General features: G+C 41.1%; 1 protein-coding gene across 2 annotated transcripts in view; it reads left to right on the top strand.

The window, feature by feature from the left end:
• Window positions 1-11,692, top strand: part of LOC132987015 (neuropilin-2-like) — a 97,771-nt gene extending 86,079 nt beyond the window's left edge. For both annotated transcript variants that reach the window (XM_061053779.1, XM_061053780.1), the window contains 2 exons: window positions 8,384-8,446; window positions 10,131-11,692. In XM_061053779.1, coding sequence (XP_060909762.1) covers window positions 8,384-8,446; window positions 10,131-10,459 — 392 coding nt within the window. In that variant the 3' untranslated portion in view covers window positions 10,460-11,692. The remainder of the gene's footprint in view (window positions 1-8,383; window positions 8,447-10,130) is intronic.
• The last annotated feature ends 471 nt before the right edge of the window (window positions 11,693-12,163 follow it).

Below are 12,163 nucleotides of genomic sequence, written 5' to 3' on the forward strand. Positions count from 1 at the left end.
GGATCAACACAATACATGTGTATATATCTATATCTATCGATCTAACATAGAGCTAAGAAAGTTATCGGCCAATATATGAGTATCGGATTTTATTTCTGCCCCATATCGGCTTTGCACAGACATTAAGTACAAATTTCTTTATTCAGTGATTTTGAAGTTCTATTGAGCAAAGTTCCTTGAAAGCAACTCTTTTTAAGCTTACTTCAGGACTGGAGCTGTTAAGAAATGTTTCCTCTTGTTGCCCTTTGGATTAAAGCAACGTAGCAGCTGTTTTTTTTTTTTGCAGTCATGGAACTCATCTGTGTCTTAATCCACTGGTGGGAAGTCTCTCTGTGCAGGGTGCTTAGAGCGAAGCTTCACAATGAAAGCACATTTTAAACCTTTAAAGAGTATATCTGAACTTTAAAAAAAAGGCTAAATTAAACTCTCTGGTTTTCTATGCACCTCTCCTTCCTCTGTCCTACTGCCTCTCCTCTCTCTCTGTCTCCGTCTAATACTTGATGGCCTTGTTTTAGCCTATTTCCTCTCTCTTTCTTTCTTCCTCACATTCTTTCAATCTCTAGTTTTTTTCTTCGTCTGTCTTTCTTCCACAACCTCTCTCTCAGCGGGTTTCTTTCACAGTGAGTTGACACAGTATTGAAGTTTCAGACAGACCCTCTAATGCAGGATTAAAGATATCATGGCAGGATTAGCTCGCTCCCTTCACTTTCAATCCCTCCCACCCGCTCCTTTCACTTTCTACTAACCCTCTCTATTTCACTCCATTCTTTCCTCTGTTCATTCTTTTCTTATCCTTTTTTTTCTACCCCTGTAATTTCCCCTCTTTTCCTCAACCTCCCTTTCTCCCTCCACTCAATTCCCTTCAATGTGATCTTGCCCTGATAAACAAGCACTTAACAACTCCCCACCCTTTGAACGAATCGACAGTCACTGCATAATCAAAGCTTTGCATTCTGTGATGGGAATCTGGACGCATGGCATGAGCCTTTGCGTGTCAATGTGCAGCTTATGCTTGTGATGTTTGCATCAACCATAATGAGTAAAATCAGCATTATCAAAATATATGCATCAGCTGTTTTATGGAAAATGAATACTTCAAATAAATGAGTATTTGATATTTGATTTCATGAAAGAAACAGGGAAAGTAAGCTAAATCAGTAAAATGACAGTCAGTTTATTTCAGTCAGTTTATTTGCCTGCTGGTGAGACTAGATATCATCTCTATTGCATTTAAGCAGGGACAAATAATTTCATCTTAATGCCGCTGTAATTGACCATTGACTAAGTCTCAACCCCTTTAGTTTCTATTAGTAGACCTGTCAAGCTTTAGATTATAGCACAGCATGTTACATGGATAGGGAATTCAGATATAACACTCAGTATTCTTTACTAGTGAATTTTGGATAAAGGTAGACTCAACTAGGCAAGGCATCTTAGTTATCTTTTGTCCACAGAAGTGATGGAATAATCGGCTCAAACTAGATAGCCTGCTTTTTTCGTTAACATTTCTGGTTGACTCAAGAACCTTGCAAAGATGCCCATTGATAGCTTCTAAGCCCTAATGATAGCTGAAAGGTTGATGTCCTAGGTGAAAAGTCAGCTCCCTAACCATCTAGTGATCCATGTAGAAGACGAGCCTAGTCAGACTTGAGTCGTACTCATGTAAGGCTTCTTTGCAGGCATACTTGTTTGTATTTCAAATGTAGCCCTATGCACAATAAGTCAGAATGTAGGAACATCCAAAGCTTGACAGACCTACCTTTCCTTGCTACAGTTGCATGGGAGATTTCTAAATGGTTGTCAGGGTAAGGGGTTAAGTGAATGGTCAAAAATATAATTTACAGCATTTTGCATGCCTGCCCCAATCCATAGTGCCAACCAGTAATGTGTCCTCCTGCCCTCCAGGGGGTGCCATGTCTGGGATGGAGCCCACAGTAGACACAGTGGCAGTACAGCCTCTCCCTGCCTACTGGTACTATGTGTTGGCGGGAGGCGGTGCCCTTTTGCTGCTAGTCACCGTAACCGTGGCGGTGATTCTGTGCTGCCATCGGTACCACTGGGCGACCCAGAAGACCAGCAGCAGTCATCATCATTCAGTGATGTACCACAACAGCCAGCATCCAAATCTGCAAGGTCACCAAAACTGCTACCAGAACCAAAACCTCAACTATAATCTGATCCACTGCCCCAACCAAAACCACCTGTACCCAAGTACTGGGCCAAGTGTTGACCCCATGTTGACCATCAAACTGGAGAAGGATGACAGCTTTGACCCCCAGTGTTGAGAACAACTGGACACGCTCTGAATAGTATCATTTTAAGGGTGTGAAAACCTCCTGATTTAAAGGATCTACAGCAGTATTCCAAATAGTCTCAACTCATTGCTGATGAAAATCAACAAGGCAGAGACGCTGCAATTCCTGTTAATGAAGATTGATCTAATAAACTGATGCAAGATGCAACTTGCTAACTTTCATGGTTGGCTGCAACTGGCAAAATGAACTCCTTATTAAAGTTAACCAACAGCCCTCAATGGGGAGATGGCAAATTTTGGGATGCACTTACTGACTTACTGACTACAGCCGCACCTGATAAGAAAATGGATTATGATCAGAGAAAGAAGGAAATCATACAGCAGGCTGACTTACAGACTGTGAACATAGGTATATGCATTGTTCAATGTCAGCCTATTTTACCCTTCTACAAGGATATGTCGGCCGTGCTGTGATCTGCAGCTTGGGGACTACCTGTTTCTAAACACCCTGCCAAGGGAGAGGAGATTTACACACAGGTACAGGGAGACAGAAGTCATGGTGTATGCTGCATAAAGAGAGAAAAGGCTATTTCCTCAGCTGTCTGAACGAAGCGGCTGTTTGTTTGTCCACCGGCCTTCGAGGGACTCAGAGTGACAGGGACAGATTAAGAGTATAACAGGAAAAGGTGAAGGGAGAATTAGTGTTGTCTGTCCAGCCGTGACACGAAGACAGCTACACATCCTCTGTGAGTGGCCTCTTTGGTCCGTGGACTGGGGAGGAATCAGTTGTTGTGCTGTTCTCTGTCTGGTTTACATGAGGGGGAAGGGGGACAGGACGACTTACATTGCATCCTTCAAGAGCTAAAACACACACACAGTCTCTGCAACAACACACACCTCAAAGCCCCATACACACACAAATATGCACGGACAGCTCACTGGCTAATAATTGATTCTCTCTTGTTGCCAAGAGTGTATTTTCATTACATAGTGATATGCCTTTTGAATTGTGCTTTAAATCTATTACTGTACCTCCAGAATGAGGGAGTGCCTGAGTGTCATATTAAACAGTTTTTTTTTTCTTTATTTGGATTGTGTGAGGTACTTCTCTTCAGTACGTGTATTAGCCACGGGAGATGCAGGTCGGCCATGCTGGGGCTTCAGGCACAGGAACATGAACATGTTGCGTCACAAAATAGTGCTAAAACAAAGTGGCTCACTGATAACACTGTAATGAGCTGAACATTTACTAAAGGTAGCTTCAGCTAATTTATGTGGTTAAACTGACCTCATCTGCAGTCCTGTATAGCGTATCTTATGTGTCACTCCTCTGAATGGTTTCTCAACAATGCAATGATGACCGGCATCTCCTGCGGCTAACACACTTACTATTGACAAGAAGCTCATACAACCCCATTTCAAAAAGAACTATCCTTTAAAGTGTGAATGGATGTTGTTTATGCCTGGATCTCGTGGATAATCCAATGCCTGTATCTGTTAATGTTCAAACAAAACAACGTTGTATGTCCTGCACTCATTAGACAGCTTGAATGAAACAAATACAAAAGCCTTTTTATCGACTTTCCAAAGCTGCTGCTTTACTTTTTTGTTGGTACATACCCCATGACCATCAACACATTTTCTGTGTTATGATAGACGACACTTTAACAATTTGATAATCCAGAATATTCTGCATACTGGCCTGGTTAACTGAATTTTGGGGTCTACTTGGTTGCAAAATATGTGTACGTTTTGCTTCTATTCAACAAGTGTGACCAGACATTCAGGAAAACAGCTGATCCCAAATCACTGGTTAGTTCATCGATCATTTGAATCACCATAGTTTGACAAATAAGCAGAATTTATTGTTACACACCTCATACTGATTTATCAATGTTTTCTTATCATCTGATTTACTGTGTGTTTTTGCATTTTATTATTTTTCTTGATAAGTTCCCACATTTATATAGTAAAGATAAGTTTGCATAAAAATATGCAAAATTCAACACATTAAGTGTGATATGATGCACAACAGTTTTTATGTTATTTTAAGTTGTTGAGAGTAACTAAGGCACTTTTTCGCTCCTTAATAATCTTTTATTGAAGGCTTTGATGATTTATGAAAATGTCTTAACCTGACTGTGAATCATGATAGAAACACAGAAGTTGAGGTCGGTACTGGTTGTGAAATACATGCCGCTGTTTTCTTTGTAATCACACATTTTAGGCTTGTTTGTGCTTTTTGGTGTATTATAGTAATACAGTGTTGTTTTTTTATACTCTTTGATTTTGTTTTCTGAGATGATCTTAACTTTCTTGATTTCTATTTGATGTCAAATGCTTAAGTGGATGAAGCCATTTGTAAAGGCACGTGTTTGAAGCATCAAGGTGAAAATCAAACAGGGACGTGCAAAAGATGCAAACCAATATGTTTTTTCAATTTATTTGGATGGAAAAACTAGAAATGTATAGATAAACACTATTGGTTTGGGATTGAGAGGCTCAGTTTCACCTTTTATTCAGATTCATGTCCGCGGAATGGAGTACACCTCTGTGGATCTTATTTTTCTGGGATTCTTAGCAGCTCACAATCTTGCGTTGTGTGCTTTTCCCCTACATCATTTTGTTCATGCCCCAATCCCCCAGCCCTTTTATCAAAACACTGCTTTTTCTTATTCTACTCCTTCCCTTCATTGCAAATCCTCCCAGCAACAAAAAAAAAAACCACAGGAGAGGAAATGAGAGGCAGAAATGGAAGAGAGCAAAACCTCTCAGAGGAGAAGGGCCCATTAAGCGAACCCCGTTTTCCTCCAAAGAATGCGCCCAGAGATGGAGGAAGATGAAAGAAGTAAAGGAAAAAAAAAACAGCTCTATACTTTCTAAAGATAGATTTTTTTTCTCTTATACTCTGAGAGGAGGGCTAACAGCGAGGCAGGTTAGGGGTTTGGATTGAAGGAGGGGGAGAATTAAAGGAGGAGGGCAGGTTGTTTCAAACACAAAAGCAGATGAAAGAGGTCTTTTGGCAGAATACACTGTGTGATGGAGACACATAAGCACAGCACGCACACAGTCCCACACACAATGCTTCTCTGTATGAGCGAGAAAATCTATCAAAATCAGTAATTTAATCATCGTTTCATGCGTGTTAAAAAAGTGCACCTACTCTGCAGCACTGCACAATCGACTTATTTCATCGAATTGTGTCTCATAAAATGTGCTTATGTGCCTTAGTCAACAAGTATTTTAGTTATTTGGTGCTTGCATATCCATCGCCTCTGCCTTCCCTTTCAATCGACTTGTGTATGATTTACACATTATGTTACTCATTCTAGCAGCCCTCTGCTCTAACACAATCAATATGAGCCCCAAATTCAAATGGAGAAATGATATATGACTGTATTTATGTTGTGCTACCCGTGCACTTTTCTCTTCCATTCTCTCTCCCTCTGTCAAACTTTTTGCAAGATTTAGAAAATGTGCTGGCGCCTTCTCATGCAGTGCTTTTAAATCAACCTCCCCTCTCTCGCCTCTCCATCACAGACTACTTTGAAGCCATTTAATATTTCCAATTAGTTAATGGAGCTGATTGCATTCATAAACCCCTGCAGTAAGCACTTCTAGCCCTCAGGCCATCTCTAGTTTTTTTCTTTTTTTTTTTCTTTTTTTTTTCGTGCAGCCACCTCCTCTGTGTTCTGGAGAAATATTACGAGTGAAAGCACTCTAACAGGTCCTCGGGCCCCCACTGCAGCAGTATATGGTGCCAAAGAGCCATCCATGCCTGTGCCTGAATAAAATAAAAAAAAGGGGCCGCCTTTTTTATGCCTCTCTTTACTAATTGGACAGTGGAGACAAAATGGGACTACGGGGAGTTTTAATCTCCTTTCAGATCCGCATGATGATGCTTTTCAGGATCCTAGCCTGAGGGCTTTAAGCCAGGATCATTAGAAGTGTTCAAGAGTCGCCCAAGGAGTGTCCGAGCATCTATCTTATATTATCCCGCTTCTTTTTGCTATGTCTCCATTGGTGATTAACAGTTGAGGAAGGAGAGTTTAGAGCCTGGAGGGTTCTGTTGTTGGCTGTACATTTATAAAACTGTAGGACAGAATAGAAGACGGATCAGATGCTTTTATGTACATGTGATAACCAGAGTCTTACATGAAGGGTGCATTTCAATCAGACCTCCGTGAAATACTACAACTTACAGTGTAAATATACTGGAAACAGCCATATCCAGCCGATCAGGTATCCATTATGTAGGGATAACCCCGCTCAAGAAACTGAGTTGATTAGTTTTACATTGAATAACATCACCAAATAATCATTTGGTTGTGTGGCCGCAGTTTTTGCCAATACTATTTGGAGTCATTTTCACAATCCAAAGGGTACTTTGAGGTTTTGCATGCATCTTTTGATACGCCCGTCTGGTTAGTTATGTATTCTTTAAACAACTGTATTTCATGCCTTTGTTATCTAGACTCATTACTGTGGCTTCACATTAGTGGCACAGTACAGCCACATGTTGAGTTTATAGGAAAGCAACCTTGATGATGTCATTTTTATCGAATGAGTTTACAATATGTAAATGGAACTGTTTGATTTATTCTTCTAATATTTCGTTTTTGTATGAATCAGGAAGATTTGTTGTCGCTGGAAGCTGCATTGACAGATCTTTCTGAAACATTGTCTCAGCAAGGGTTGAACATCAATGAGATTGCATATAAAACTTGTTCGGTTTACACTCACTGATACTGAATACAACCTTTAAAGTGGGTAAAATGCTTAAATGTTTATCCCTGGCGTCTGTCATATTTATTTCCGTGCACTTTTCGCTGCCTCAGTAGAGGAAAGACTTTGACTTTTATGATTGTCTTTTTCACTCGCTATGGATTGCACTGTCAAGCACTTCAAGCAAATTAAATATTGAACGAGCGACAGAGCCAATAGAGGCATCTTTACTCGCAGTCAAATAATTAAATAAGCAAACTCTCCACATCGAACAGTGGAGGGAAAAAACACTTCAAATTGCAGAATCTTTGTTTGTTACTACGGAGGACTCCATGTCTTTCTTTATCGTCTTATTCAGTTTGGAAGCCAATTCTGAGTTGAAACATTTCAACATGCGATTATATTTCTTAATTCTAAAGAAATGACCTCATATATTATCCATTTGCTGATATTTTCACATCACAGGTAGGAGGACTTATTTAAAAGCATAATTTCTATTCTATATTATTTACTCACTGAAGAGTATTGGAAGTTCTTAAAGTCGGTATAATCTTGCTCATGTTCAAATTGTCTCATAAAATGTTTTGACCTTATCTAAAACAGGAAATTAGGCTCTGTATCTTTTTCCTGATCGCCTAAATTGGTTTCTCACCTCTTGTCTGTTGATAATCTATTAGAGTCTCATTTCATGATGTGTTTTTGGTTCTTCTGCCCCAGCAATAAACGATTATTGCCCCCCCATTGAAATATCAATTTCCTTAAATAAAACAGAATTGAGTTTCCAAACCTTTCAAAGCTTTGCACTTCAGCCTGCCTGGGAAGTATAATGTGGTATATTAGCTTGTTGAATTTCATGGTCTGCGAGTAAAAAGAAAATGTATTGTGTGGAATGTGAAGGTAATAAAAGTGATATTTTTTTATGAAACAGTTTTGTGTGTGTGTGTGTGTGTGTGTGTGTGTTTCTTTTTTTTTCTCACCTTAGTATACAATTCTGCTCTCTTTTCTCTCCTCCGTATCTTTCTGCTGATTCTCTCAATCTCCTGACTCTGATTTCATTTCTAAGCAAATAAAAAAGAGCACTGATGCTTATCACATAATGAAACTTCCTGGCTTTGAGCAGGTCGTGTCGCTGAAATGTTTGGTAATCTACAGTGTTATTTTCCCTTGATAGACCGAGCAAAGAATAAAAGGCTTTGTGGGGAGATCTGTACCCCTGATTTCCTCAGAAAGTTTAAACCACATCACTCACTCTTTGAGCCTTTTTTTTTTTTCTGTACCTTGATTTCCTCCTACAAATAAGCTGACAGTGCAAAAAAGATTGAGACGTGTTATCATGACATGTGTCAGACTTGACAGAATGGTTGGGATTGATTGTGTCATTCTTCTTTCTGTCTTTTTTAACAGACCCCAGGCCTATGGATTTCGAAAAAGATCCCGTTTTCAACCACAAGCCCCCCATCGATGAAGGTGAGTCTTCTTTTCTTCTTCTGTTCTCCTTTTTTCTCTGCCTGAGGCAATACCGGCTGTTTTACAAGTCTAACCCAGAGAACAGTGGAAAAGCTCTTTAGGCGGAGGCATGCCCACGGCTCTCCGTTCTACTGGTAGTTCCACGAGGATAAATCCAGTGGGAACAGTGACAGACGATCTCCGGTGTGTGTGTGTGTGTGTGTGTTAGTGTGTGTAGACGGGGCAGAGTGTGATAGGGCATTCAAAAGTGTGTCTGTGTGTTCATGTGGGCCAGTGTGTGTTTCCCTCTTCATCCTCTTTCATATTCCATGGCAGACAAAGTGAGACAGACAGCTTCCTCCTGGGCACCTCCAAAACATCTGTCTGTTACAATCACTCTTTACGTCCTGTGTGTGTGTGTGTGTGTGTGTGTGTGTGTGTGTCTGTCAATATCATGTGTGTGAGTGTGTGAGTGTGTGTGTGTTCCCCCCTGACAGATACAAGAAGAGTACTCAGCCTTTACCTCACTAAACAAGACTGTTTACTGTCTGTTTACTGCCGTCCCTGTTTGTGTGTGTGTTCTTCCATAAAACACTCTAAATGCACTACTTAATTGCGGATTGGCTTGTTCATGAGTATACATTCATTAAGTGGATTAGCATGATTGCTTATGCCAACTAGATGTGCACACTTCAGCACACACGAGACACCAGAGAGCACCTTTACTGTAATTCTTTTCATTATGTTTCCGTATTTCTGAAGTCAATAACAACTGGGGCTGTGGTGAACAGAATTAGCTGTTCTTGAATATATCAGCGATAATGTGGAACATTTTCCTCTTCAATTCATTTCCCCAAAGCAAGACTGTGGTACTTTGGAGAAAGGGAAGACCACAAAAAAAAACCTCCCTGCTTATAATAAAAATGTTTATAATTTTAGGGTTGTGTTGCTACTGCTAAATGGTAAATGGACTTTAGCTTGTATAAAATGCTTTTCTAGACTTCTCACTACTCAAAAGCTCATTTTACACTGAGGGTCACACCCGTTCACACACATGGCAGAGTGTCCGTCAGTATTAAATACTCTATTAATGCTCATTCAAACACAGCTGATACAGCAGCAGGGTTAAGTGTCTTGCCTAAGGACACATTGGCATGTGGTGGCAGGAGCTGGTTGGTCCTTAAATGTGGCCCAGGACACATGAGCATTCACGCTACCAAATCAATGCGGACAACGGGCGTCCTAGACCCGTGTATGTGGCCTGACTGATAGGATCTCAATGAGTCCTCAGGATACATTTAGCTGTGTTCACACCAAACATCAAGGCTGTCTACTTGTGATCTGATCACCCAGGAGGGATGTTACCGAAAGGTGTAAACAGGGCAAAACCTCTAAACCTCATACCAGCTAGTCAAATGCCGATACTTTGGAAAGGTGCTACCTATCGTTACCGTTATTCCTACCCCCAAAGGAGCATCTGTTCCGTCTCTCACATGGTTTAGTTTTGACACCAGACTTAAAGCGAAGTTTCTTGGTGAAAGCCCTTTGTTGTTCGGCTCATCCATTCTCCTGCCAAACCGAGCAGATTATCTTTTCTACTCCGTCACTGATAACAGTTTGTGAAGTAGATTTGATGCATTGTCTGTTGGATATTTCTCTGGTAGAGCTGTTTTGAAAAGTATCCTGTTTTTTGTTTTTTTTCCAGGGTATATTTTTCCCGGATGGCCTTCTTCTTTCTCCACCCCGTCCTCCTCTGATGTGGACCCCCCCTCTGTAACCCTGGTTTCCGAGAAGGACAAGGACAACGCCTGGCTGTACACGTTGGACCCCATCCTCCTCACCATCATTGTGATGAGCTCGCTGGGCGTCTTGCTCGGTGCAGTTTGCGCGGGACTGCTCCTCTACTGCACGTGCTCCTACAGCGGGCTTTCCTCGCGCTCCTCCACGACGCTGGAGAACTACAACTTTGAGTTGTACGACGGAATTAAGCATAAAGTAAAGATAAATCAGCAGAGGTGCTGCTCAGAGGCATGAAGAGGCGACAGAGACGATGGGGGAAGACATTGCCAGTGATCCCCTGCAAAAGTAGTTATGTTGTCGGTCAAGGAAAAGACTGAAAGGAAGCACTATCTGTTATTTCAACCCCAGCGTCCCCTTCCTAATAACCTGCTCTGATGTCTCAAGGGGAAACTTTCAACACTGAGTTTCCCCACCTTTTTTGTGCCAGTGGGGACTTTGATCTCCCCTATAAACTAAGAGACTTGGGGAACAATGACCAAGTCTCCCTTTCCTACAGTACTATCTCCTCCGCCTGCAGGAGAGAGCCTGCTTGAGTCTAAAATCATGTGAATGAATGAAGGAATGAGTAGATGAATTATGAATGACAGATGTACCATTGAAAATAACCCACCAGCCACTGCAATGAAGCTAGGAATGAGATGGGACAACAGCACCTATGACAATCTGGACATTTGGAACCACAAATGACAGCAGAGGCTGGGCTGTTTGGTGAAAATGGTGGAAATTGGATTCTTAATGAAGAAGAGAATCTCACTGACATGTACCCCTGACTAAGAGCGATGTGAAATTTTCTTTAATTTGAATGTGGTCAATAGAGATGGCATGCAGAAATCAAAAAATTGCAGCCTCTGACTGTTGGTGAAGGCTGCAGTACCAGTGGGTACTTTTGACTGAAATCAACACATATCAAGAGAATGCTTAACCCCTAAAGAAGTTTAAAAGATATCAAACCACAGAACTAGAATGAATCGAGATTTCTAACAGCGGAGAAGAGGATGAAAAAGGACCTTTTTGTTTTTTTTGGTTTCTTAAAGTTTTAGATATCATTTCTGGGAGATCCAATGTCCATTAGCCTGCCATACGGCGCTTGCTCGCTCCTTTGTCCGCCCTTGGTCTGCGCTTTGTGAAACCAGTGGCATAGAAGAGTATTGGTGACTGTTTTTGTTTCGTTTTAGACTTGTGTCAGCTTGGGGAAAAAAGGTTAAGAAAGCTTCAGTTTGTAGCCGCCCTGTAGTGCTCTTGCGACATTTTTTTTTAGACTTTCTTTAGCATCGTGTTGGACTCCATGGTCCTTACTGTTACTTTAGTCGTTTTCTCTTTTGATACATTTTTCCACTACAGATTATCAGTCTTTACAAAGAATAGAGGAACGTTAAAGGAAGATGAAGACAGAAAATCAGAGGTTTATCTAAATCTAACATGCTGTTATGGAGTTGTGCTTTAGATTCAGTATTCTAGAGTTTGTCTTTGGTATATATCTATATTTTTTTGCTTTTCAGACTGTATGATGCCCAAATGAGGGACAGACACTGTGTGAAAAAAAAAATGTCAGTGATTGTTTTATTGCAACCTATGGATTGCCAAAGAGCGGTGCTTGTTCACAGGGGGGCTGAACAAGTGTTAGAAGAAGGCAGAAAAGTGGACTCAGATTGATAAATCAGCCTGCCTTTTGTCCAACATGCTATTTGTCTCCCCCTGAATGAAGGACACTCAAACAGAAGAGGAGGAATGACTACAGGAGGAGAACAAGAATCGTACCGACGACTTTCTTGGACACACAATCGAGCCTTAAGCTTACTACAGTATACGCTGTATCGGAGGACAGCCATCGAGGAGGGCCAGTGCTGCTGGAGAGACTGTTGAACCGGAGGAGACACACACACACCAACACACACACACACACACACACACACACACACACACACACACACACACCAA

Source organism: Labrus mixtus, chromosome 13, assembly GCF_963584025.1.
Source record: "Labrus mixtus chromosome 13, fLabMix1.1, whole genome shotgun sequence".
Taxonomy (NCBI): domain Eukaryota; kingdom Metazoa; phylum Chordata; class Actinopteri; order Labriformes; family Labridae; genus Labrus; species Labrus mixtus.